This window comes from Chlamydotis macqueenii, chromosome Z (assembly GCF_036417535.1).
Source record: "Chlamydotis macqueenii isolate bChlMac1 chromosome Z, bChlMac1.mat, whole genome shotgun sequence".
Classification (NCBI taxonomy): domain Eukaryota; kingdom Metazoa; phylum Chordata; class Aves; order Otidiformes; family Otididae; genus Chlamydotis; species Chlamydotis macqueenii.
In genome coordinates, this window is record NC_141593.1 from 60,812,281 (window position 1) to 60,834,730 (window position 22,450).

Genomic DNA, 22,450 nt, shown 5'->3' on the forward strand with positions numbered 1-22,450 from the left:
AAAAAATTGCATCACTCCTGTGAAGGAACAGGAATAATGCTTCAGAGCAGGTATTATGTTTTTATAAAGCTCTACAGGGCTGTACCTTCACAGAAACGCATTACAAAATTCACATTATAAAAACTATGCAAAGTGATAGAGGACTGATGTTCATTCAGCTTTCACAAGTGGAAAACCTAAAAGTTAAGGCCAGTGTGGAGACCCTCTATATTGACTGATGAATATAATCTATGCTGTAGAAGTACATAATCACCACAGAGAGGTATTTAGCCTGACTGTACATGTTAAAATCAAAAGAAGGCTGTTAGAAGAAAAAACAGGAAATTAAGTAACAAGAATTGACACTCCAATAGGGAAAAGCATTCAGGGTGCTGAGAGAAAAACAATGACATGACTTCTAACCAGAAAGCACCCAGCTGATTTACGTTCACCCATACAATAGTTACTTTGTTAGACCTCTGAGTCTGAAGCCTAAACATCTACAAAGAAATGTACAAAACATCGCTTTCAAGAGTGTGTCCATACATATGGCCTGTGTAGATGCCTCTGGAAGAAGCTACCAGGAACTGCTCATCTGGGAGCAGCATGACACAGAAAGGCTCTGCTCTACCTTTTTTGTAGGTGTTTGTGAAGAAGGTAAACTTCTCTGGTTAACTTTAGGAGCACGTAGAGTTCCCGAGAGGAATGTCTGTACAGGATCTGTTTCTGAATCTTTGTGCTTCTATTACATGGCTTTACAAAACGAAATACAATCAACTCCCAAAGGGAAGAAATGCAATTATTAAACCTCCATCATTTTTTCTTTAAGTAATCCTGATTACAGTACAAAGGCCAGCTCCTTGTGTACAACAGGAAAAGTTCTGTGATTTCAACCCATGAAAATATGAAAGCTGAGAATGAATGCAAGGAAGCAGCTCAGCTTGTCATTATGGCAAATGCAGTTAGGTAAAACAATCTGAGAAGGAAGTACCCATATTAAATTATAGCTCTAAGAAAGCTACGTTTATCTCTTTAAAGAGTCTAAATTTAGACCGCTGTAAGAATGCCCCTCAGTGTTAAAAAATGTGTAAGGGGAATAAATGTAAATAGTGAAAAATCAAAGTAAACCATTCTCTCAATTTTCTCCCATTCCTTTCTCTCTCCGTTTTAATAAAGCCAAAGCAAAAATTTACATATGACCCATGACACCAATGCTCAGCATGAGTCAAATGGAGATGTTACTGTATTCATCTACATACAAATGAGAGACTGCTGATTCTACTGTGGTTTGAAAGAACATAGGAAGAATATTAAAAAGCAGAAGTATAACAGATCCTTGTTAAAAAAAAGATCAGACATCTTTCATGACAGTAAGCACAGAAGTAATTTAGAGGTGGGAATAAAAAGAAAGCAATAATACCTCAGGTTCTTTATTTCTCATGAGACTTCCGTATTTTTATTTTTAAGATTTCTACATGTCACAGCAATCTAGTAGCCTTCACACTGGGCATTCCTGAATAACACTGCACATGAGTGTCTTTGTATTTGCACATGTAGGACAGGTTACCAAAGCCCACCATTTCCAAACCATCATCAGCCAGGAGCACAGACAAAGGACGTATCAGGACATACTCACCCTCAAACCTGAATGAACTCCAGATCTCTAAATGACACAGCAACTCATAGCTCCTAATCCAGAAACAAAGGCATGCAAGCCATTCTTTTCGCATAGCTATATTAGTCTTAAGCAGTTCTACTTAAACTTCTCTTACAGTGCATTCTACATCCTTTAAAATAACCACACGTGAAACAGCTCATGTCTTTACAAAACGGTAACTTTTAAGCAAGTCAAATTTTTTAGCAAAGAAGGTGGTGGAACACCAGAACAGGTTGCCCAGAGAGGTGGTAGATGCCTCATCCCTGGAAACATCCAAGGCCAGGTTGGACGGTGCTCTGAGCAACCTGATCTGGTTGGTGATGTCCCTGCTCCTTGCAGGGGGGTTGGACTAGATCACCTTTAAAGGCCCCTTCCAAACCAAACTATTCCATGATTCGAAGGCTATGGAACATGCATAACATAACAGACCAGGAAATTGTATGTTGATTCACTCACTATCTTCCTTAGACCTAGACTTGCACCTCTTAAATGAATTATTGTGAGTGTAGTTTTCAGTGTGGGAAGTACTTGTTTTACCAGTATAGTTTTATTTGAGTTTGGCAGTGTTTTCACACAAATCCGAAAGCACAGGACAAAATGGAGCTCAGGAAACATTAAGAAAACCAATGCCTCACAATTTTCAAACCTGTTCAATATCCACCTATTAGTAGTTACATTTAGATGACATTTCTTGCCTTGATGATGACAAAGTTACTTAAGGCATATAAAGCTGCTAACTGTCCTACAATTTACCAGGTCCTCCATCTTACCCTCTTTGTAATACAGTTGTGCCTGCTCCTTTCCCACTCTTTCCACTTTCCATATGCTTCTGTCCAGTTTTGACAATCAAACAGTTTATGATTGACCACAGCTGATACCTTACTATCCTTCTTATGGAAAATGAAGACATGATTCCTTTAAGGAACTCTCAATTTCCTTGAACTCTCTTCTCCCTTAGGTAAGTTTTAATACCTACATATTTTTACTCTGCATATGGAAACTTTAGGTCCTATACCAGCTTATGTTCAGGAACTTAAATAAAACTTTGAAGGCTTTTTAAAAGACTTTCAGAATATTTTTCATCATTTTCTTTTCAAATAATGCAGCTTAAAGAAGCTGATTTTCCTCTGTTGCCATCAATCACTTCCATTAGATGCTAAGTCTTGAGCAGGATGTTGGACTAGATGACTTCCTCAGGTTCTCCGACAGCTTGAATTAGCCTATGATACTATGAACTAGGAGTCTATTTCAAAGTCAAATATGCCAATAAATAGTAATTTTAAAAATGAGGAACTTTTCACTTTCATTTTAGCATCTTTTACTTCTCCACTTAACATCCTGTGCAACATGAATCAGAAAAATGCTACAAAATAGGTGGTCTTTTATAACACGCTTGGCTTAAAGTTAAAACACAAACATGATACAACACACTGATGTGGAAGCAAAAACTAATATCCTACTCCTTCAACAGTTACAGTTGGTTTTTTTACAACAGAGAACAGTTGTTGCCTGTAGGAATAAAAAAGCACGGTGCTAGCACAAGAAGGGTTTAAAACAATTAGCAATTTAGTAGGCAGTAAGGAAATAACATGGGAATAATTCTTCTGTGCAAGACTTCTGAACAATCTGACACCGTACTTAAAAAAAATGAACTGGTAGGAAGTTTTCAGACACAACTCTTCTGTTAAATTGTAAACATTAAGAACTTCAGTTTGGCTGCTCACAGACTCCTATGCTTTTTGATTAAATTCAGGCTTTGGAAATACTATGCATCTACTATCTGCTAAAATCGCATCGGTTTTCCAGCAAGTGAAAGGCAATAGCAGCTTGGCATTGTTTCCATGAAGGCTCAAAGGCTCTAAGACTGGAATTAACACACTGGCTTGGAAAAAAAAAAAACCAAGAAAAAAGTTCTACAAAACTTAAAAGCAGAGGTGAAATGCACTTACAGTGTTGGCAAGTTCTAAGTAGCTTCCTCCAACAGAGTTGCTAAAATTTGAGGCCTGAGCTAGAAGTCTTTGCAGAGCAGCCTGTTGAGTCACATGGCTTCCACCATACTCCAACACCTTTTGTAGTGTAAAATTACTCTGGAGGTCTGGACTCTGAAGGTCTCTTGCTCCTGAATCATACTCCCAGCTTTCCCTGGCTCCTGATAAGGCACCTAAAATGCAGAAACGGAAAAACATTCTAGTATGGACTGTACATAAAGAACATGTAGAATATCTAAAGTTGGAAGGAACACAAAGATCATTGAGTCCAACTCCCCACTCCTTGCATGACTGCCTAAAATTAAACCATGTGACTAAGAGCATTGTCCAGCATTGTCTAACACGCTTGGTGCCATGACCACTTCCCCAGGGAGCCTGTTTCATTGACTGACCACTCTCTCAGTGAAGAGCCTTTTCCTCATGTCCAGTCTGAACTTCCCCTGATGCAGCTTCATTCCATTTCCTCGTGTCCTATTGCTGGTCACCAGAGAGAGGAAATCAGTACCTCCCTCTCCATTGCCTCTCTTAAGGAAGTTGTAGACTGCGATGAGGTCACACGTCAGCCTTCTCTTCTCCAGGCAAAGTGACTTCAGCCACTCCCCTGAGTCTTACCCTCCAGACCTTTCACCATCTTGGTCACCCTCCTCTGGACACATTGCCATAGTCTTATGTCCTTCTTGTACTGAGGCACCCACAATTGCACACGGTAAACGAGGTGGGGCTGCCCCAGTGCAGTGTAGAGTGGGACAATCGCCTCCCTCAATCAGCTAGATATGCTATGCTTGATGCACCTCAGGACATGGTTGGCCTTCTTGGCTGGCAGACCGTGCTGTTGACACAAGAGTTAGCCTGCTTGTCTTTCCAGAAAGAAAAAAAGCAAACAGCTCCATCACCATTACTCCCTATCTTGCACATGTAGACAATACCAGAAGAATAAAAGTAGTAACATTTTCAACGCACAGATCATTTACTAAATTACAATATCCAGAAGGAAAAATAAAAGCATGTGCATGCATTATTTAGTACAGAGCAAACCCACTGTAATTTACAACAGCTAAAGACCACTGAATGAGTGTCAGTTACTATGTCAGTCTGGAAAGCAGCACTGATCAAAGAACAAAAAAGGAAAACATAATTCACCTTTTTGTTTACTGAATACCAACAGAATAAGTTAATCTTTCAGTTGTATAGTTAATAACTTTTTATATTAGCACTACCTTTCTCATTATCTCAGGATTGCTTTTCTCAGTTCAAGTTTCAGAGACACATCGACCACAAGGTGTTTCACCACAAATCAGTGCAAGAATATGATCACGTAGCTAGTGACAAACAATGAATGCTTCATAGAATGTTTCTGTATCACGAAGCCGTAGGGTCACTATTTTTCTATCTACAATCCTTCCAATTCCCTACAGCCAGAGACAGGCTTAAACCCTAAAATAAATTTAATAAGATTTTCTTATTTTATCAGTAACTATTTAATCCCTGGGTGCTTCTGCTTCCCATACAATCATCTCACTCCTTTTAAAAATCTTGTTATGTTTTAGGCTCAAGAATTTCCTATTGCAAAACATTCCATGGTAGACATTAGATTATTTAATAACCCTGGACAGCACTGTAAAATTTCATATTTACCATAATGAAGATTAAAAACAATTAAGTGACTTGTGCAAGCATAGATTCTAACAGAAAAGTCAGAACAGAACCCAGAGCTACAGATTAGCACAAAACTCTAAATCCACCATACAATCATCAAACCATAAATAATGGTCTGTAATGCCATCTTACTAGTTTGAAAGCTTTTCCTTTTTATAAACTACTTCTCTCTCGCAAATATTCATTAGCATTCCAAGTAAGCATTTACTAATCAGTGGTTATTACTTATTCAGTACAATCCCAGGGAGAAACAATAAACTCTATAAAGAGCTATTAGGAGAATACCTCTCCCTTGCCAAGAAAGTTGAAGCTGCAACATTGCAAACAGAAAACCAGCCAGAAGGGAAGTAAGACAGCTAATCTGTACCTTTAGCTCAACACCTTAACACCATGTAAAGTAGTTATGCATGACAAACCAGCTCAGGAAACCCAGAGGTGGTTTCCTTGTCTTACTGTAATGAGAATATGCTAGTCTTTAAACACGTAGGTAGAAAATAACACAAAATAAAAAAGAATTAAATTGTATACTTATATAATTACCATGATTCATTACCACAGGTAACAATTAAAGATTAATTCAATTACTTTTACAGCAAGACCATGCACCACAGTACTTAATCTAGCTACATGCTGCAAGCTCTCCAGCAGAACTGAATGAAGATACCGCCACCAGCAACATTTTACACCGTGCATAATGTATGATGATTAGTGACCGTGCACAACGTTAGGTATCTCTGCCCTCTTGTGGATACAATATACTGTACAGAAAAAAAAAACCCACAAAAACAAACAAACAACAAAAAAAAACCCAACAAAAAAAAAAAAACCAAACAAACCAACCCTCCCCCCCCAAAAAAAAAACCCAAAAAAACCCAGCAGCTCACAGAGCTGAAGCAGCAGAAATGCTTCAGGAGCCTGCAGGAGACAGGGGATCAGTCCTGCCCCCTCCCAGGCTTGACAAGAAAATGGGAAACAACTCTATCTGCAGAAGTATAGCCACAGAATTAAGAGGGCTGGTTATATCATACAGATACTCCTCTTTTTACAGAGCTAAATATGGCACATATCTCAACAGAGTACATGCACTAAATTTCTATTACTCAAACTTATTGTTCTGCAAAAGAGCTTTCACATTCATTCAATTAACAACAGTAGCTTTGTTGAAGACCCAAGTGGCCTTCATAGACTGCACCATCTGCTATCAGACTGGAAGCACTTACAACTCAGCTGGCTCAGAAGTTATCCGTCAATCACAGATGGATCCAGGAAGGATTGGTTATTTATGATTGTATAGCAACTGTATTTTTAACACAAGTTTTCTTAAAAGTTCATCTCTGAACTCCAAATGTAAAACATATGTACTAAAAATGCAAGGAGAGGTGACTGGAACAAAGTAAGGCATTCCCAGTATTTTATTTTGGGCTTAACCCTAATCTAAATTTGCCCACTATTTTCCCAACAGATCCCAAAACTCTGGCTGTTAAGACTCTGCCCTCCTGAGTCATGTACTTTTCAAGTCTCAGCTCTGCAGGGAAACTGGAGTCACCAAAACTGAGATTTCAGTTGTAACCGAAACTTCCATCAGGAATTAATGCACAACTCTTGTATGCTGCTGTAATTAACGCACAACTCTTGCTCTTACAGTCATAATCAGAAAGAAGGGATCACTAGGTCTGACAGCACACCAAAAGCTGATAGCCAACCTGATAACTAGGAATCTATAGTTCCTAAATCTGTGTTTAAGAATTAGTCCATACAGAACTACACACATGCCATTGTAGTTTTCCCTGTTGCTCTACCCTCCAATCACAGGAAACATGACATTTCTGTGTTTAATGAAACAAAATTACTATTATTAAAATTCCCAGCATGCCAGAAAATTGATGTTACTACAACTACTAAGCAGAAAAAAACCCACAAATTAGTTGCACAATATTTGTATCAGTGAAGTAATATAAAAGCATATAATTGTTTTCAAATTATGCAAGTAACATTTAAATTCCAGAGTAAGACAGTTAAATCAGTCCTTTTTGGACTGAACGGATACATCAGACTCCTCTAAAAGTCCAGTACAAAAGCTTTGGATTCTACACAAGCTTCCACATGATTATTCCTTTAATTGCCTTCCTCGTACTACTGACACTTGCTTGTCTTGACCTGTAATTAATTCTGTGTGAAATTAATGTTATAGTAAACATTCAGTACATAACAGGAACTTTCGTTTCCAGCCTTTTGTAGAACAGATGAGTAGACCTCCTGAGTAAATGTGGATCCATTAGTAGCAGTCAGGTCAATCACAGTAGGGCAACCTAAATCTTGTCTGAAACGTTTATGTAAAAATTTAGTCTTTTTTGTTTTATTACCAAATTAAATTTTGCCAGAGCACTGATGGCTAACTACTGCATTGTACTCAGGAACTCAATCTAGTATTTCATTTAAAGTTTATAGTGAGGGAGACAATAATTCTTCTTTTCCTGGAAATTAACAATCTCTAGTAAAAAGAAGTGTCTATAGGAATAGGAATAAGGTCACATAAAGCCCAAAATCCTACAGAGGCTAAGTGAAGTTCCAACATACCTTCCAAGTAATGTATTTGTCCTGTATGCACTGTACTTTTGAAAAAAGTTATTTTCCCTCAAATGCCAATTTTCTGTATACGTGAACAGTCAGATTCCCCCCAGATTATCTTCCATTCAAGACAATCTCAGTTTGGATCTGACTTCAATTCATATGTATCAAAGTAAACAAAAAACCCACCCAGAGTCTGTCTGTCATCGCCATTTTGTTGTTTGCTGTTTTATCAAACATATTACATCAGATCTACACTGGTGATATTAGAAATGGGCAGGTGAGGAGCATATCACCACATAAGTCAGGATAGGGTAAGCAGAAATGTACTGACAGGCAACTCTTGTTTTACAAGTTCTAGAGAGTGGGATGTATCATAGGGCTCATCCACAAGCCAAATGAAGCAAGGCCTTTACGAGAAACCAAAAGGAGATTTTCAAGCTTATAATACTTTGTGTAGGAAGCATAAACTAGGACAAAACTGATGAAGTGATGCTGTAATCCAGTTCCACACTCCATACGGCAAGCCACAGCTCCATGACTTGCTACTGGCATTGACCAAGAAACACGAACAGCAGTAGCGTTACTCTGGAACGAGCCAGATCTGTGGTGCTTCTTCAGGCTCCAGTTTTAGCCTCATGCTTGTGTCTGGGTCAACCATTCTACGGACCCTTGGTAGCAGCAGGTATCAAGAAGGGCAGCTTCCTGTGTTCCCCCTGTACGCCTGCTCTTCCCACTGGTCTGTCTGCTCCCTTCCCTCCAATTTTTTAAGCTATGTAGTAATTTCAAAGACTTTTGATACTGGTGTCAAAGTCAAATATACTAACTTCCTGTAAGTTCTATGGATCACACAGAGATGACAGACTCCATTACTGCTCCTGCTGAGAAAGATAATGCAATGTGATGCAATGCTCAACTCTGATTAGACACACTACGGGGGGAAAAAAAAAAAAAAGAAAAAGAAAAAGAGAGAGAGGAAAAGAACCCCACACAGACAGAAGGAGGAAGTCAGGAAATCGAAGCAAAGCAAATAGCGTTTGTTCCTCAAACAACCGAAGGGTAAACCGTGCTACTCCTGACTGCAGGATATGGCGAATGCTACAGAACAGTATGGGTTCAGAGACTAAGTTCTGTAAGACAGTATTACAGCAGGAGGGACACAATGCATGTGTGAACAAGTGCAACTATTTCTAGTTCAAAGTCCCTGAACTGAAATTTAATAGGGAAGCATCATTATATGCTCACTCAATTCCTATTATCTTCTCTAATCATTCACTTTTCACCACTGTAAGAGACAGGATACCATTTCAGAATAACTTCTGGTCTAACGCAAATTAGCTGTTCTTACATTTTACAAATAGTCAAACCATATGAAAGCTTCAACCAAGCTTGTTGCCCTATTAGACACCAGAGAGCCCATTCTGCAGGGATGACTTCCAACCTTTATAGATTCATTAGTGTTTAACACATACTATACACTGCAGTTTTAATAAGATTAGTCAGCTGCCAATTACAAACCCCTTGGAAATCCAAGTTCATTTGTTCAGCTGTTCATAGAACTCTCTACATTTTGAAAAAAACTCTAATAATCCTTGAAAGCTATTTTGTATCCATTTGGAGTGCAAAGAACTCTCTACATTTTGAAAAAAAAACAGTAAAATAGTAAATCTAAAGCAAAATTTTGCTCATAAATCTCAAGAAAATCAGCAGCACACCTTTGGGTCACATGAGCTCTGTAGTTTTTAAAGTAAATATAGCATAAAGAAATGTAATCACTACATCAATTGCTTGAAAGCAATTAATTTGCAGTAAGATCAAACATAGAATTAATTCAAAGCAAAATTAACGATTTTTCAGCCCAAGCTGGCCCTCTCATGTTTACCCATAAGCTTAATTTAAGGCTGAAATGCTACCATTCCTTTGATTAATTCTCATGCTTGATCTATGGTGTAATAAATTACCATATCAAATTTTCAAAGGACTTATTTTCAGTAAAGAGAACAGGGGAATTTGGTATGAATTAATTACTAACTACTAACCTACAGCCAAAGACTGCTTATGGACTCTGGTATTCTTAACTATTTATCTAGAATATCAAATCAGATCAAAAAGTACATGCAGCTTTCAGTGGGACAGGAAACCAGTCACCCACCTAAAGAAAGAATTTACTCATAAACAATACTATTTCTTGTTCATCCTCAAACCAATGGGTACTAGAAATAGACTATTCTTTATCATGAAGAAAAATAAGGCAATTTGCTAACTACTTGTAAAGAGATAGACAATATATAATATAAATAATTCTAATTCTAGCTTTTATATAAGACCTATAAACCATACAACACTGAAAAACCTGACAGAAACCATAACTGTTCAGGCAACTTCCTGCCTTAAATCATCAGAGTTGTAGTTCTGCTGTATTATGGGCTCTGATTAGCCAAGCAATCCACTCCTATTACTCACTAGATGATTGGCACAAATTCATTGTACTCATCATGGCTTTCAGTCTCACATATCTGAGCAGTAACTGACATTCTTCCTGTATTTCGTATTGAAATGCTATATAAAAGAGTCAAGCAGCATATGGTCACTGCAAAACTCCAGCTGCACTTTCTAAAGTTATTTTATTAATTTTTATTCTGTTTTAAACAATGTCAGAAGAACATTAACAGAGTTCACATTCCATTTCACTTAGAGGAAAATTACTGGTTATAACTTGCAAATTACTGTTAAAGCTTCCATTGACATTAATAGCGCAGGGTTAGAGCTACAATTCATTATAATAACTTTGAGCCGCTGATATCCAAGCAGCAAAAGCATCATTCCAGTAACTTGAAAAATGTCCTTTTTCATGCATTTGAATAAAAGATTAAACTTTAAATATATACACTCATCTGATTGCCAAGATGGTAGATACAGATGCAGCTTTGGCTTACTGAGCGCATATATGACTGGGTATTAATAAACCTGAGTCCTGTACTTTGCCTAAACAGTTAACTAGTTTTCTTATTTCTACACCTGAAAACACAGGAGTAGAAACATTTGTTGGGCAAAAAGTTGGGCAAAATTATTAGAATAAACTTATCAGTGATAAAAAATGATGGGTGAGGAGAAGTTCAACAGTCATTTAGATGTAATTACTTCCTAGGACCTTTCTTTCCAGTTATTTTCTTTAGAACGAAATGCAAAAGATTTACATTTATTTAGATATAGTCATATGTTTTTACACTCTTTGTTAAGAAATTGTGAATAGCTACAAAATGCTGTCTGACCAGTAATCCCTGCATGACTACATACAAACTCGCAGCATAAAAACATCCATAACGGAGGTTGGACTCCCTCGCTTCAGATCACCACGACCCCTTGCTACTCAGCGGCAGTCAAATGAATTTTGAAATTTTGTAATTTATGCACTCCACATGGATACAAAATAGCTTTCAAGGATTACCAGCAGCTGATACATTATGTAGAAATTAATATTGAAAAAGGCCCTGTAAACTATCTTTGAAAATAACGTTTATTCAAAAGTATCCTTTGACTGAAAAAAGAAAGATACTTTAAAAAAAAAAAATCCACCAAGTTTATATGTTTGAATTTGCACATGATGATGCCTCCTGTCTTAAGTGATGTTTAGAAAGCAATAGCAGTCAATATAACACAATCAACTCTTTGATCACTAATGAGAATATACGTGAGCCCTCAAAGTCATGAAAAGCATGAAAGCACATGCAGATCATAATTCAAGCTCGACTGCAAGTGTAATTCTTCAGCTCTCATTATGTTCATACTCAGTGCAGTGTTTATATCACAGAAATACATTACAGTGGTGTTTCCTTGCCTCTTTGAAAAAAGATCTGTACAACATCTTGAACAGTGCTGCTACAATGGTTTTACAATCAAATAAAAACCAGTTGCATTCTAAATATTCATTATTATTTCCTCCCATTCTGTTTTTTTTTTTTGTTTACATGGGGGAGAAACTGCATATGTTCTCTAATTATTAAAAATGCTTACAGAATCTGCAAGAGCTAAGGCAGGACAAGCACAAAAGCCATTAATTCCCTACAGGTTTAAAAACACAGTGCAGTAAAACAATCAAGCTTCATCAGAACAGACTGAAATATACCAAGGCAGGAAATTCAAAGGTCGTCTAGATTTAACTCAACTTGGGGGGCGCGGGGGACGTGGGGGGAGAAGGAATTCACTCATCACTCTTGCACAACTAACAGAAATAGCAAAAAAGAGTAGGGATTGAACTGTATACATTAACAAATTTGAACATTTATCTCTACAATGAGGGTGGTGGAACACCGGCACAGGTTGCCCAGAGAGGTGGTGGATGCCCCATCCCTGGAAACATTCAAGGCCAGGTTGGATTAGGTTCTGAGCAATCTGATGTGGTTGGAGATGTCGCTGCTCCTTGCAGGGTGATTGGACTAGATGATCTTTGAAGGTCCTTTCCAACCCGAACTATTCTATGATTCTATGAAAGAGATCTGCTATGCTGAGAAGCAAAAAAGAAAAACCAATGAGGATTAAATGATAGAATGGTGAGGGACAAGTGCAGTCAATCTAAAAAGCAAAAAGATAGGGAATTCACCAAGGATACAAGGCAAACAAGGAAAATTTGAATGCCTGAGACGACCAGACGAGAATACGTGCAGAGTTACTAGATGGCAGAACAACATGCTAAGCCCATCCCCCCAAAATAAATAAATAAGTAAAATCTAAAGACAAAAACCAACCCATGCCCCGTTTTACATTCTAGGAGACTGACCACTGAAAAAAATAGACAGGTATGAATGATGATTAAACCCCTGCCATGGAAGAAGGGTCTAAGAAGATGGGCCAGGGCGATGTGCCCATGAAGCTCAGGAATTACTGCAGGCTTTTACTGATCACAGCTGTTGTGGAGAAGCTGACTTGATCTCAACACTAAGCAGATCTGAGGGTGGTCTTTGCTTTGGATAAACAGCTATCAACAGCTGAGTGAACCAACTGGTGGTATGTTTCCCCCTGAGTTGATTAAAAGAGGGTAAACGTCTCCCTAAGTTTGCCAAGCCAACATGGGGGAGGTGTACATGTGGCTCAGCCAAACAAAGACTGTAAAAATGTAAACTACTAACAAAAGAGTTCAGAAGACAGCAATGGGCTTGAGCTGGCTTCAATCCACATATGTCTTCCCAGGAAGACTGGGGACACCCAGTGTTGTGAGGGTGAGCATGTTAAAAGAGACGTTGGGAATCACACGGGTATTATGATTGAACTGTGTATTGCAATTGCTATGTTCTGCTACGTGTAACTTACACTTGTATTGTGTTTTCAGTATGTTTTATGTCACTCTGCTAAAACAGACACCACACATATCATCAATTATCTTCAAATAAGGTAAATCTGACATTAAACATGACACCCTCTATGCATGGAACATCTAAAAGAATCTGGTCAGAGAACTGGACCCTGACAACAGATCAGTTACATAAGGAGCCAGAACACAGGTAAGAAAACTCTCCAGGAAGATGTATGAAGTACATCTGACTGTAAAAAATACTCCTAACTTAACTTAGCATATATGCAAATAAAGACTGTTGTGATGACTAACGAAGGATCTCTCATTTTAAAAGTATTTTTAAAAAATCTAGGCTCACGTAGTCTAAAGAAGGTTGAGGGGACATGGCTCTAATGAAATACAATCAGAGGTTGATAGCCTCCCTTTGAAGCATGGATGGTGGTCAGTTCCAGACCATGGTCCAGCAGTCATGTTTAGCTAGTATGCAGCTGCTATAGGGAGCCAGAGTACTGACAACATCCCCAGCTTTTTCCACAGTACCTTGCATTTTGGGATTTCTGACCACAGAAGCTACGTCCTCTAGCCTCCTGCATCTGTTACAGGATGAAAAGAAGCATTTCGTATGTGCTAACACTTCTGATCTACCGCCAGTTGATCACAGTGCTATCAAGGACTGGACTCAACAACACAGACAATCCCTTCCTACATCCTGTGTTCCTGTAAACGGCATAGCAAGGGTTTTTTTTTTTTTTTTTTTTTTTTCTTCCCCCTGGGTGGAGGGAAGGGAAAAAAAAAGGGAGAATTTTTGTATTCTCTGAATTACAAGGCACTTCCAGAACTCAGATTCCCAACTAAGTGGAATGATTTTTAAAGCATCCAAGAAGTATCCACATTCCAACAGTACATTACACTTGAAAGATAAAAGACTATATTATTTCTCTCCTCACTTTTAATATTTCTACCCACCTACCTGTCTGGGCTTTACAAACAATAAAGAGCTCACTGGATCTTCAGCTACTAGCTAAGCTCCGCAGCTCTTGTCCTTTTAAGAAAGATTGTTGTCTTGTGCAACTAGAGCTTTCAGAAGAGGATATTTGGCATACAGTCTACATACCAATGACCAGACTGCATCAGTTACAGCAGCACTCTAATATACGACAAAATTATGCCAAAGGACATTCACAAAGCCCTTTAGGAGAAATCCTGATGCCAGTAAAATTGGCAACAAAATCCATGAGGTTATCTTTTGTTAAATTACACCAACAGGACATTTAGAAGTCATACCTACCTAAACTGTTATTGCTGCTAGTTGGCCAGGAAGCTATCCTATCCCTTAACTTTTTCTTTTTACAAGAGTCATCCGATTTCACAGAAAGGTCTACTTCCTCCTTCCTGATTTCTTGTACCAGTTCCATGCGACATTGACTAAAATCCTGGAAGGAAATTTTTCCATTTTCATCTGCTCCCAGCTGGTGCATGATCTCTGCGACAGACTCTTCCATATTCAGCTGGCGGCACACCATCAGCAAGTCATTCCTAAGGATATTTTTAGAGGGAAAATGGGGCAGGGGAAAGATGGAAGAAAGATTGGAGAAGTGGGAACAGAGAAGAAAAAAAACAATTTAGTTTAGAAGAAATGGAATATTAACTCTGTCTAATCTGGAAATGCATTAATTAACATAAATCAGTTACTAACAGAATTATTGTTACATATTAACAGAAATTTATGTGCATTAACACAGAAAGACCATGGAAAAGAAGGGAACATATTTAAGTGTTAACTTCTATTTTCATGCCATTATTAACACTTCTACTAGCAGAGAGAGACACAAGGGAGAGCTGAATCCTGCTACTGATCTTCACAGTATCTTCCAAAAAGGTGACATATATAGAATTTACATAATTACGTTCTGACTACATCAATGGCTACTTAAATTTCCATTTTACTCAGGACAGGCCAAGGGAATTTCTTCTGCCACTGAACAGCAGTAAGCTAAAGAGGAAAAAAATATATAAAGGACACAGAAAACAGCAGAAAAGTGAGAAATACTGTTTCAATTAACCGGCTTCAAGCCTGTCTCCAAACATTCTGACCACAAATATTAAGGAGCTTGCTTGGTCCAACAGTTAAATGAAACTCACAAAAGAGGGAGGAAGGCAGTATTACGAAAAATACTCTGGCACTGACTGCAAGTGGCCAAAAGACAGCTGCAACCAAATCAATATGGAAGACACGGTATACAATACATTTAAAAATGTATACAATGTGCTCTCAGGAGAGACGCATGCAAATAACCCTAAACATACTATCCAGGAAAGAAAGAGTTAGCAACACGATGATCAAAGCCATCTTCTACTTTATGTGAAGACAACAACCTCAAGAACATATCTTAGGCTTAATTTGCGGTGTAACACTACTAACAGGAGAAAATATTCCAAGCAGTTTGTTCCCTACCACTTTTTCTTTTTCAAAACTGATGGAAGATTAAGTATTTTGACGGAATTCTCAACAACAGTAGTTGGTAAAAAAAAAAAAAAAAATTAATCAAAGCTGTTAACTAAATAAAGAAAGGTGAATAACGACTAACAAGCCTACTCAGGAAACAACAGGAAAGAAGGTATTGGATGTTAATCGGATATGAATGTAAGTGGACTATTAGACAAACATCAGATATTCTCCAGCATCTGCAGATGTGCAGCTCAGTGAAATTCCTCCATCATTTGCTTCATCAGAGATTAAATCAACCCCACAGAAAAGGGAGGGGTTTTTTTTGAAGTTATGGTCATACTGTCTTTTTTTTTTTTTTTTTTTTTTTAAATGTAAACTACTGTCCTGGTTCTGGCTAGGATGGAGTTAAAAATTCACCTGAGCCGGGAGGAGAACCAGAGCTCCTGGCCCCTATGGCTGGGGCACCCAGCTGGGATAGGTTACTAATTAGCTAACAGTGGGTAAGTTTACCCAAATTAGCCAAAGGGCTGTTCCATCCCATCTGACATCATGCTCCATATATAAGCGAGGAGGGTGCTGAGGGGAGGCTCCTGCTACAGGAGAAGAAACCGAGTGTTGAGATTTGTGAGCCATTGTACTGTATTTGTTTTCCATCACTGTTTTGTTTTCTTCCGTTATCTCTCAATTTTCTTTTTTGTTTCATCTCAACCCACTTGTTTTGGCTGCCTTTTGTTTACTAATTCTCCCTTCTGTCCCACTGGAAGGTGGGGGGAATGAGAGAGAGACACTGTATAGTCTGGTCCTGATCAGGGCTAAACTACAACAACTACTAAAAACTCACTGATGTTCTTAGGCAAACACAACTCTGCAACTGTAAACCCAGACCAAATAATCTTCCTGACCATATAGAGAAAGCACCTCTGCTCCTTTCCAGATGCTCGTAGTTTTCATAAACAGCAGGAAACAACGTTGATGGACTCAGGCCTGACTCATTCTGCTATTACTCGAAGAGATTCAGACACCAAAAAATGCCAGAGCCAAAAAACCCTCTCTCATTCACTTTTCTTCCTGTTCCTCTCTCATCTAGCCCTATCTCACTGTAGAGAGGAAGAAGCATGGGGAAATAGAAGGAAACAAAATCCTAAACAACCTCTCCAGCAACTGAAGGATGACAGATAGGTTTTGGTCAAATGACAAGTAATCACATTTAAATAAAATACGGGTAACCCAATTCACTCATATCTGAAGCAACAGCTGCTCTACACTACCAAAAGTTTCTTAGTGCTCCACTCTTTCTGATTTCAAAAGTTTAAAAAAAATTACCACTACTTCGCCACTCTCACACTGCACTATTTCTTTCTTCTCATCCTTTTCTTAAACAATCTTTGAGTTGGATTGCACAATACTACCACACTGACTCGTATCACAAATAGTATGACTACGTCATGGCTGCATTTAAGTTTTGCTTATTTTTATGTTGTACAAAACCTTTCTGTAGGACGAAGGTAAAGGAAATGCATAACAGTATTAGTATTATGTGAATTATTAGCATATTTAGTAGCATTATTATTTCATTACTAATATCTGAACATCATTCAGAAGGTTTCTATGAAAACACGACAGAATGAAATATATAAAGTTTTTGCACAGTTTCACTAAATTAATTTATTATCACAATCAAGGTCGACCTGTTCCTCCGAAACAAGTCATATATTGGTTGGAGCTTTGTAAGTCTGTTCCACACAAGAATTCCAGAGCTGCCTCAGGAGACTTCTTGGCAGAGATGTTTACAGTAAAACTGGAGTGTAATAATAATAATAATTACATTATGATCATGTACTTTAGCAAAAATAAATAAAATAAGATCTCCACTCATGTCAAGAAATAACTTTATTATAAGATAATTACATTTCATTACATAGGCTGAGTATAAGTGATTGATACTTGCAGTTAAAATCTGTCAGAGTTTTGCTGTTAACTTTGAATCTGGTCAACAAGTAAATAAACAAATAACGTTAGCATGGCTCAGTTCCCTGTTTTTAAAAATTAAGACAACAATACGAACCAATCTCACAAGGGTATTGTAAATACATATAAGGATGACAAAGCATTCACATTCTTACAAGGGAAATGACAGATAAAAAAACAAGCTATGTCTACATGTGTTCTATTATAACAGGGCAGATTTAGCACTGCTGCAGCCTCAGGAGAGCCCTTCTGCCACACTGGGGTGGGAGGAGGCCATGGCATTGGGACAACTGTCAGCCTCCATCTCAACACAGCCCACAAAGGACATCCCAAATTGATACCTGCTTCCCAACAGTCAAAAAGTGCTAAGTTTTCTCTCCTGTTATGCAAATGCAAAATTAATATCATTTGTAGAATCTGCAGCCTGAGGACACTTCCTGAAGCAACCTACAGAAGTACGAGAAAAGATGTAATGAATTACAAAAAACAATAAACTGGAGACTACTCAAGTTACTGAGCACTACAGGCACTACTGAAAATAAATTTCATTTGCTTGAAGTGCATCATGCAATCTGAAACAACAAAAGTTTTTCTAATCTCCATCTACAAATATTAAAAGGATTTCTATTTTTAAGGAAAGAAGAATATTTTGATTTTAAATTCTACAAACATTCCCTAGCATATCTGCTGGAGTTTCTCTACGTAAATATCTACATGTTGAGAAACACAACTAATTGGAACTTCTAGTTGCTTTAAAAGAAAATTGCCTTAAAAGCATTCTGGAACGTAATAAAATACATGGTGATGTAAAATTTCACAACCAGTGATTATGACACCAGAGGGTTCTACTGCAGGTATGGCCCTGCTGCTTAATAACAAAAACAAAGAATCTTCTTTTTCAATCAAAACAACTTTATTTATAAAATAATCCAGCGATCTCTTTTGATTCAACTTTTAAAATAAAGATGACAGACTATAAAATTCTCTCCTAAAATGGCAGTTCTATACAGATGAAAGCTTACCTGTAGCAGAGATATGTAGGTAATCCCAGTACACGTGCTCTTAAGCCTAAATGTTCTATTTGGTGGGAGATAACTGACATCTTTCTACTAATTACTACAAAATTTGGATCCATTTTTATGGTGACAGACACAGGAGACCGTTGGGAATAGGAAATCTCTATGCTAGAAAACCCACTCAACCCATCTAAACATATTTCAAGTGAATTCTCACCTGTAGGTAGCAATTTTTCAGAGTCCAAAAGGTTGGGTATTTAAAGCTACTCAGGTGCTCTGAAAGTACTAGCTAACATGTAACATATGAACACCTGCCACCCTGTTACAGAATTGCTTTATTAAACTTTATTTTTAAGATAAATCAGTCTTGCTTACATCAAGCTCATGAAAAGTGAAAAAAACCAAAAAACAAAAAACAAAAACAAAAAACCAACTGTAAGACACAGAACAGACAGTTTTCAAAAAACCACAGGATTGGAGTAGATAAGAGTCACAGGATGAGTTAGGTTTATGAATATCATAATTTGTAATATTGTACAATATTTACAATGTTTTTAGTCTTAGTAAGGCTTAATTTCACTTTTTGTGCCCCATTTTCTCTTCAGTAACTCTCCTGGATTTTGACCAGGGTACACAACCAGAAATCAGAATTTAGACAGTCAGCTTTATTACTTCAACTGTGGTTAAAGTTTAGCTCTTTGGACAACAAAATAACAAAAACATAAACCATAGCAAAACAAAACTATAATAGTTCACACTAAAAAAAATAAACCACCCTGGACTTTTCATAGTATTGCTTTCTACTAATAGTCTCCATAGATTGTATCCCAAACATGTAAAAAACTCCAGATAAAAATACGTATTATCTGACATCCGCGCAGGAATACAGGCTCTAAACCATTTTCCATTCCACAAATCACAAAGATATTGGACTCAGCAAGCTTGCTACATAATATTAAAACCTTTCTCCAAAATACATAATCTGGAATATTTTTAAATTAAGGAGACCAACACTAGGAAAAAAAAAATAATTTGCTTAAACAGAATCATTTAATTTAACCTTGAAGTAATTTCACTTTCATTGGAAAAACAGAAACCACAGAAGGGGCAAAAAAAGGAGAGGGGGAAAACAAACAAACAAAAGAGTACCTTGTAATAGGTTTTAAAGCTGAAAACCACCAGAACGCAAGCTAAAGAAGACATAAAGCTGAACTTCTGTCATCACAAGAGTCTGTTCTTTTAACAGCAAAACATCAGGTTAGTCTGTCACAATCTGTTCTAATTATTTAGCCATCCACCTACCACACCAGCCCTTCAACGATTGTTACACATTCCATTTGCTTAATTCCTACTAAGACAGAGGATTTGTCTAACAATTAAAAAATAAGCCTTACTTGACACAAAGTTAAAACATGTAGATTTTCTCCCCCAAGAGAAATGAAATACAAAACCAGTTATATGTACCACATGCGATAATAATATTGGTCAACATACAAATCAAGCATACATATGCACGCTCTGAAAATCACAACATAAAAGCATTTGGGACTTGTTATTTTTTATTTGGGCTTTTTGGTTGGTTAGTTGGTTTGTTTTTTTTTTTTTTTTTTTTTTTTACAAATGGAAGATCTAACTTAAAATGAGTGAAACTTCTGTTAGACACCAAAATAGGATCAGTAACACAGTCGTCTTCTTTCCTAGAACAGCCATACACCCTATTGTACTCATTTCTACCTTGTTCCAGCTATTGCTTTGGTAAGCATGAGCTACCTAGATAAGCACATATGCATGCTGCACAACACCTGCAAGGCGTTGGCTCCGAAACTGTACAGAACCAGTGGAGTAATTTTCCTGTTCTTTTCCTATGTTATGTTCTACCACATCGATAAAGCAAGTTTGATCAGGATGGTTCTACAGCCACTATATAACACCAAGAGCAACTATATATTTACTTAAAACAATTTAAATTTTCAGCTATTAAAAAGGTACAGTTATTTTGCTGGGAACCATTTAATCCTTGCTTATGCAACTTGTCGTCTAGGTGTACAAATATCTTTGATGAAGATAAGTCAAAATTAAAGATGCACCCAAGTTCCCTAGAGGCAAGCACAGTAAATAAACAAACATAAGAAAACCTGTTCCACACAGTTCTGTTGTGAGTCTCTTGTAGACCAACAATGTAGATAAACTGTGATCTATTTGAAATGTTAATTTAGAAAGGGCTAACCTGGAAATGCCTGTCTCATAGAGCACTCCATAGCACTAAGAAATTGCTGATATAAAAATATACACTGGAATCACTGGAGTAAGAGCACTTTTATCCTTGGTAGAAGTGTGTTTAATTTAGTTCCCATGTGCAGCCACCCGTCTCCACAGCACCTGCTGTTGGACATTTAACCCGACTGCTGTGTTTCTGGGCCACATGCAGTGCCCCAATCTGCTCCGACTCTCACAGCAGTCAAGCCCCTGACTGCTTAAATCATGGAATTACACCAGTTCCCTAGTTTTGACTTTTCTATGAGCAACCACAGGTAAACAATCGTAGAACTATAGAATAGTTTGGGTTGGAAGGCACCTTTAAAGGCCATGATCATGTCCAACCCCCCTGCAAGGAGCAGGGACATCTTCAACTCGATCAGGTTGCTCAGAGGCTCACCCAACCTGTGTTATCAATCACCTGTCTTGACAATCCATGGCAGTGTTCTACATACCCTCAGATATTTTAAGTACGTCCCTGGGTGGGCTTGAACCACCAACCTTTCGGTTAACAGCCGAACGCGCTAACCAATTGCGCCACAGAGACCTGGCAATGATCTTGAAATTGTTTTTTTTTTCCCCAAACAACTCCAATTTGCTACCTGGGGGGGGGGGGCTACCGTGGCAGCTTCTGTAAGAAGCTGCAAGAGGTTTCCCGTTGCTCTAGTGGACTCGAACGAGTCTAGGGCAGACCCGCTGCTGGGCAGGGCCAAGCCAGTTGGTGATGGAATGTTCAGTGGTAACACTTCTGCAGTAACGTATTTAAGAAGCAGAAAAAAAAAAAAAACAAACAAAAAAAGAAGTGAAGAAGGAGAAGTGAAGGCAGAGAGGGGAAGGTGCGAGCCTTGTGGGCCTTGCGGCCCTCACCCTCTGACCTCCCACCGGTTGGCTGTCTGGGCCCGGCCCAGCTGCACGAAGTGGAGAGGAGATGTGAAGAGAACCTGAGAGGCGTCTGCCTGAGCCTGATTGTGAAGAATTCCTTGTGAGAGGAACGGCTGCAGACACGAAGGGCAGTGAAGAAGGAGGGGGAGCAGTGATGCTGCTCCCGGCAGAGATTCCCCTGCAGCCCGTGGTGCAGCCCGTGGTGAGGCCGGCTGTGCCCCTGCAGCCCATGGAGGCCCACGGAGGGGCAGAGATCCCCCTGCAGCCTGGGGAGGACCCCACTCCGGGGCAGGCGGATGCCTGAAGGAGGCTGTGGCCCATGGAGGGCCCACGCTGGGGCAGCTGTTCTGGAGGGACTGCAGTCCATGGAAAAGGACCCCACACCAGACCAGTTGATGAAGGACTGTAGCCCGTGGGAGGGACCCCAGGCTGGAGCAGGGGAGGAATGTGAGGAGTTCTTCCCCGGAGGAGGAAAGTCCAGCATAAAGCGACCTGTGATGAACTGACTGTAACCCCCATTCCCTATTTACCTCCCTGTGACTCTTGGGGAGGGAGAAGAAGGTGGAGATAATTGAAATTAAGTTAGGCCCGGGAAGAGGGATGGGTGGAGGAAAATGGTTTTTGTCCTCCGCATTATTCTGCTTTGATTTTAATAGTAATAATAATAAAAAAATAAATAGTTTTCCCCAAGTCGAATCTGTTTTGCCTGTAACGATAACTTCAATGATCTCTTGGTGTCCT

General features: G+C 38.5%; 1 protein-coding gene and 1 non-coding gene across 2 annotated transcripts in view; both read right to left on the minus strand.

Moving 5' to 3' along the window:
• MCC (MCC regulator of Wnt signaling pathway) overlaps nt 1-22,450 on the minus strand; it is a 212,406-nt gene that overhangs the window by 177,113 nt on the left and 12,843 nt on the right. The window contains exons 2-3 of the mRNA XM_086771198.1: nt 14,427-14,674; nt 3,586-3,797 (exon numbers count right to left, since the gene is read on the minus strand). Of these exons, the coding sequence (XP_086627324.1) occupies nt 3,586-3,797; nt 14,427-14,674 (460 nt within the window). The remainder of the gene's footprint in view (nt 1-3,585; nt 3,798-14,426; nt 14,675-22,450) is intronic.
• Nucleotides 21,301-21,374, minus strand: TRNAN-GUU (transfer RNA asparagine (anticodon GUU)). The gene has a single exon. It is a non-coding gene; the product is annotated as a tRNA-Asn (tRNA).